This window comes from Medicago sativa, chromosome 5, assembly GCF_051527215.1.
Source record: "Medicago sativa cultivar Bolivia chromosome 5, Bolivia_mono, whole genome shotgun sequence".
Lineage (NCBI taxonomy): Eukaryota > Viridiplantae > Streptophyta > Magnoliopsida > Fabales > Fabaceae > Medicago > Medicago sativa.
Genome location: NC_140753.1, coordinates 76,969,245 through 76,975,822, shown reverse-complemented (window position 1 = coordinate 76,975,822; position 6,578 = coordinate 76,969,245). Strand labels below are relative to the sequence as shown.

Sequence of the window (6,578 nt, the reverse complement as noted above, 5' to 3'; positions counted from 1 at the left end):
CAAAAAATAAAAGAGACTTGCGAGAAAAGTTTTTCAAGGAAGTTAGAAGACATATAACGTCCAACTTGATACGATAATACATCTTACTTACTATTGAAATGAATGAGGGATGCAACTCATTCCTATTGATAATTAATATTATCTTCTTTTTATCTTTATTTATTTGCTTTGTGCATTCTTTTACGTTTGTAATTTCTTGTTTTTCTTTAATCACATATTTCTTGCAATGCAAACTAAGATTTGTCATCTTAAACCTATCAACTAAGAATCCCTTAGTAATCTAACTTGAATCTTAGATAAATCTTTTGAATTCATTTGTTGGAAGGAAACATTTCCACGCCAATAAATTGACACACCCAATAAGACATTAGTTTGAGATTGATGGTGTCACCGCAAAACCAAAAATACATATAGTATATTCTAAGGAATATAGTATATTCTAAGGATATTGTTCAATGAGGTTTTACGGGAAATTTGTGTTTTTATTTAAAAAAATTAAAAGGCATATTCAATAATTTCAAAAAACCGAGTCAAGGTCATTTTGCATAAAAGTTTATACAAAAAGCATACATAAACACATAAGCGCTATAAAATGATGACATCTTTGTCATTACAAAAGTTTTTTGAAGGGTATTTTGAAGGGTATTATTACAAAAGTTGAAGATTGCGAAAATTGTATTATTGTACGTCTAAAAGTTAAAAACCTTTCAACCAAAGAATTAACACTACTCTCATAATATCTTCCCAAATGCAAGGTTACAATGGTTTGAGATTCTCACAATTTACCAATCTCTGGATGTCTTTTTCAAAAATATATATCTCTTCTTTTTTAAAGCACCCATTTATCATCACCACGAAATGCCAATCTCATAGATAATAACATAAACAAAACATATCATCCTTTGATACATTATGTTCCAATCAATTACGTATACCAAATTCAAGAAACCAATCATAATTAAACTTATGGAATAAGTCCTTTAAGGTTGATTTGGTTGCACATGAGATAAAAAAAATAAGCCTAAGAAAGAGACATAGAGAGGAGACAATAAAATTAGAAATGAAAAATAATATTTTACATCAAAATTTTGATAACAAACACGATGTCGTTTTGCTCAAAAAAAAAAACACGATGTCGTTTGATTTATGTATTTATGAAATACACGTAACCGATACAAATTAAAAGAGAAGTAGAGATAAATATATAGATTTTTTTAGGTAGACGAAACGACAAATAACTATTGAAACTCATACACATAAGTGAAGGTGTCGAAGTTCGAATTCCCGATCACGACGTCCGGCCTAACCATTTTAATATATATATATATATATATATATATATATATATATATATATATATATATATATATATATATATATATATATATATATATATATATATATGGGGAATGCTAATGCGCACACACTCAAAAATTAGAAGGTGTATATTAACAATGTACACATTTTATATTTGGTCCAAAAACCCACACTTTTACTTTTAAAAGCCACTAAACTCAATGGGTGTTATGGTAATTTTAATTTTTTGTCTCTCTCCTTGCAATTAATGAATCATCTTTGTTTAACACAAATTACTAATAACTGTGTGTCTGTTCGTTCATCATGGTTGTCCAGTTTTTTTTTTTTTTTAATAGGAATAACAATATCTTTGGCACTATATAAAAAAGACCATCATCTTCGTACCTCCCTCAATTGCACCTGTTTTTTTTGTTCAATTTCAGTTGAAGGAAAAATATTTCATAACCATTTGATGTGGCCTTGCAGCGGTAGTAAGACTAAAATTGTATCCCAATTAATCTAAATCTTCTAGAGTAAAACGTTAACCTTGGCCGTACTATCAATGGAAGAAAATGAGCACATGAATTTTTTGCAGCTATGAAAGTCTTTTTTTTTTTGGTCGAAAAGCCATGAGAGATAAAAGGGTTGACTAAGGGATGATTCATTAACTGCAAAGGAGAGAGACAAAAAATCAAAATTACCATAACACCCATTGAGTTTTATGGCTTTTAAAAGTAAAAGTGTGGGTTTTTAGACCAAATATAAAATGTGTACATTGCTAATATACACCTTCTAATTTTTGAGTGTGTGTGCATTAGCATTCCCCATATATATATATATATATATATATATATATATATATATATATATATATATATATATATATATATATATATATATTTTTTTTTTTTTTTTGTGTGTGTGTGTGTACACACACTCCTTCATGTATTTATATCTTGTTTTAGGTTGATGTTCAAACTTCAAACAATACCGTTCATTAAAAATAACTAATATTTTTCCTTTGATATTCGATGTGAAATGTTATTTTTATCTTTTTCTTTTGCCGTGTAAGAGATAAAAACAATATTTATTTTATGTTTATAGCTTTTGTTCAAGGCATTGAGACACCAACTCAATCTCTATTTTATGTTTATATGGCTTTTGTTCAAGGCATTGAGCCACCAACTCAATCTTTATTTTATGTTTATAGCTTTTGTTCAAGGCATTGAGGCACCAACTCAATCACAAGTCCTTTAATATATATTAGTTTTATGTACTGTAAACAAATGCAGCACAATACATTCTGTGTGGTTGTTCTCTAGCTACCTCAACTTCCTTATATTCATTCCCACCATTTTCCGCTAAAGTATGAGTGACCATACGAACTTGGAAGGCATGAACATTCAGGAACTGGTGTCAGTGTTGCGAACAACATTTCTAACAGAACAATTTGATAGAATTGAAGAGGTTTTAGTGAGTAGATATAAGAGACTAGATAATGAGATTATAGATCTTCAAGAGAAGGTTGAAATGGAGAAAATAACGAGGTTTCAAGCCGAGGAAGATTTGAGAAAAAGAGAGGAACTGTGTGAAAAAGGGAAAAGAGCACAAAATAATTATGAAAAGTTGTTGAAGGAAGTTAAGAAAACAAACTTAGCTGAAAAAGACACCATTGGAGAGCTAAGAAAGAAGAACAATGAATTGGAGTTAGAAGTTTGTGAGCTAAGAAAGTTGAAGGAGAAATGGGTGGGTGATAGCAAAAATGCATATGGGGTGAGAAAAAGTGAGTTGTTGGAGAAATCAATGAAGAAAAATATTGAGGCTCTTGGTATTCCTTTGATTACTAATTTTGAAATCAGAGATGAAGAGAGTGAATATGAGATTGACAATGACACTATGGAGCCTAATACTTTGCAAACAAATGAACCACCCAATAAAAGGAGCAAAAATGCTCAAGGTGCATCATCAGGTATGAAAATTATGCATGCATATCTCTTATTTCTTATTCCCACCTACCTTTTTTTTTTTTTTTATTATTTTTTACAAACATCAACATTTTCACACACAAAAAAATTTAGTTGTGAAAAGAGTCTTGACTTTCAAGTCGTTACTGTCTGGACTACTAAGTCGTTAATCATTTGGCTATCAAGATGTTACCAAATATATATGATACATGCTAAATATAAATGATATTTTCATATTCTAATATTACCCTTTGGGTATTAGGATTATATTTGGAAAAAAATTAAATAAATCTAGAAACATGACAGAGAGCTTATATTTATGGACATATATTATCTCTTTATGTGCTTATAATTAAGACCGAAGAAAGTATAAAGATATCCTTTTTTTCTAATGAATGTTGCTTAATGAATATTGAATTATATACAAGTGATGATCGGATAAATGCTATGGTAGATTTCTAGTTTGCTTGGCAGATGTGATTTTTGTGGGTGTAAAGGAATGGCGATGTTCAAGAGCAATGTAAATGTTTATAATTTCTTTGAAGCTACTTCGATAATCACATAATTTCTTTGAACCTAGTGACCTACTGGGTCTAAGGGATGATCATGTTTATAGTGTCAATGGCAGATGTGATTTTCCTTGGTCTAAGGTCACCATTGTTAGAGATACAATAGTAAAATGTGATATTCATGCTAGAAACTGATTTGACGAATGACAGAAGGAAATAATGTCAAAACTTTCCCTAGAGAGGGGGAACCACTTGAAAATTTGATGGACCTCACATTTCCATGCTTTCCCTCATTTAAAATTTAAACCTTTGTGTTGCACTTCCTATTCCTTCCTCATACTTCATTTTTCTTCTGTTCTTCGCATTTCGGTCTCCGCCCCGTCCTTCCTTCCAACATTCATTGTAATTCCATCATCATCCCTCTCATTTATTTGACTTTTTATTCCTTCCTTCATTTATGGTTTAATTTTTTAATACACTTATTTATGCAATTTTACTTTTATTATCATAATTATAGTTAGTAGTTTCTTATCAGCTATGACACAAACTAGAGGAGCTACAATTGATGCTTCCCATTCTAGACATGGACATCCGATTGCAAGTAGGGAGTTTGCAGCTAGACATGCACCTTCAACAGAGGAACGACGAGAGAATGACAATATTCATATGTCAGAGGAGGTCATTGTGACGGACAATGTTGTTGTCCCTCTATCATATGTGCAGGTATGATGAATCTTAATTACATCTTGAATTATGGTTGTTAATTTGAATATTTGCTTGGTGAATTGAAGAATTTTAGATGGAGTTGAGCCGCATAAAATGTATTTAAAACCATGGTTGTCTGTTGCAATCTGGAGTTCTGATTTGTTTTAATGTCATATGATTTGTCGGGTTAAATTAAAATGGCAAAAAATCAGTGTTATTGTTTTGAGAATATTGTTCTTGATTTGTGATTGAACTTGCTTATATGAAGGGGATGGTTTCTTGTACTTGTTTTAACTTTGGATAGTGGATAGTACTATGCATGGTTCAATTTGTTGGTGATTGTTTTTATAGGAACAAATGGCAACACAAAACACAGCAAAGAGAAAAAAGGCTGCCACCAACCCGTCATCTAGCGACTTTGACAACTTCCACTTCACATCATTGATTCATCAAGCACGCTATTCTGAGTTCCTGGCCAACAAAAAGTTTGTTGAAGAAAAAAATTTCCGGTTGGAAGGGAACAAATTCTTAGATATCCAAGTAATGATAGTGTCCAGAGGATGGGTGGAATTGACATCGTTTGCAAAAGATGCTAGTACGACATTAGCTAAAGAGTTCTTTGCAAATGCATATCAGGGTTCTGCTAAGAATGATCGAATGAAATTCACTAGTTTTGTTAGAGGGAAGAAGGTTCCATTTCATGCTAATATTATCAATGAATTGTTTGGGCTTGAGAACTATGAGCAGTGTTCCTTTGAAGCAAGAAAGGCCAAGGGTTCTAACATTGATCATCAGGAGATTCGTAGCACTCTGTGTAGGCCCGAGGCCGATTGGGTTAGGAACAAAGATGGAACACCAACAAAACTTCGCACTTCTGACCTCACACCCCTTGCTAAAGTATGGGCAATTTTTGTTTTGCGTACCTTGCTCCCGTGTTCAAATGTGTCAGACCTGACCATTCTAAAAGCAAACTTGCTGACAGCAATCCTTAAGGGTGAACCAGTCAATGTTGGTCGTCTCCTAGCAGATGACCTTTGGGTCACGGCCAATTGTTCTTCTCCATCGAGTTACATCAACCATGCATCATTGATACGCAAGCTTTGTGAAAGGGTGAAGGTGTACCCTAAAAAGAAGGAGGAAATGGTGAAGCCATCTGGTGCGATCACTGCAAAATGGATAGAAACCCATTGTAGCTTGTAAAATAGTATAGCATCTACACGGGTAGCGCAACCTTGGTTACAATATTTGAAGTATAATAATATAATAATCTTTAAAGTTGTTATAAACATATAAATAAGTGAAATTGTTGGAGATTTATAATTGATTGGATGCACATGAATCTAAATAATACTGAACGAGGAATTGTACTCACGATGGAGTAAAAAAAAAGGTCTAATTGCAGATGACTCTTCGCAGCGTATACACCCTGAATAGAGTTGAATCTTGTATTTTACCGAGGGCTATTTTGGTTCCTCTACCTGTGTACCTACTACTGATATCAATTGTTTGAGCTATTTTGCTGCAACATGGTTCTGCATCGAATTTGCATTCTTTTCTTATAGTCAAGTCATTTGGCTCAAACATTCTTTTGCTGCATTATCTTTCATCATACACAGTTAGTTGCAGCCTTAGATACATGAAAAATATATGTAAGGTACTCAATGATTTTAATATTTAAGACTTCTAATGAAATACTAAAGGTGTGAAGTACCTAATAGAAGAAAATGAAAATGCATTTTGAATTTAAGTCAATCCCACTGTCATAGTAAATTTGAATGAAATAATGCGGTGTTAGTTCAGAACATTGAATTAATATAATTGCTTATAACCGATGTTTATAGTTATCAATATGTTTCAGCTGATAGATTCTCTTAGTTTATGAACCTAACCTTTTTACTAAACAAACCATGCCGAGTCCGGCTTTAAGTAGGGCAAACCATAGGCCCATGTCAGCGGGTCTGGTCTATGCATACCCCTCAGTCGACCATGCTCGGCCTTTGTGATTGAGGCGGTGTGTGACATGTGTCACTCAGACACATGCACGATGCATGCTTCACCCCTACGCAGTCCTGGTAGTCCTCATGCAAATGTGTTTTCGTCCCCA

At 32.8% G+C, this 6,578-nt stretch overlaps 1 protein-coding gene across 1 annotated transcript; it reads left to right on the top strand.

The window, feature by feature from the left end:
• Positions 1-2,585: 2,585 nt before the first annotated feature.
• LOC146925193 (uncharacterized) lies at positions 2,586-5,999 on the top strand. Its single transcript, XM_085710172.1, has 3 exons — positions 2,586-3,265; positions 4,305-4,492; positions 4,826-5,999. The coding sequence occupies exons 1-3, from the start codon at positions 2,665-2,667 to the stop codon at positions 5,672-5,674; spliced, it is 1,638 nt and encodes a 545-aa protein (XP_085566298.1). The 5' UTR covers positions 2,586-2,664; the 3' UTR covers positions 5,675-5,999.
• The last annotated feature ends 579 nt before the right edge of the window (positions 6,000-6,578 follow it).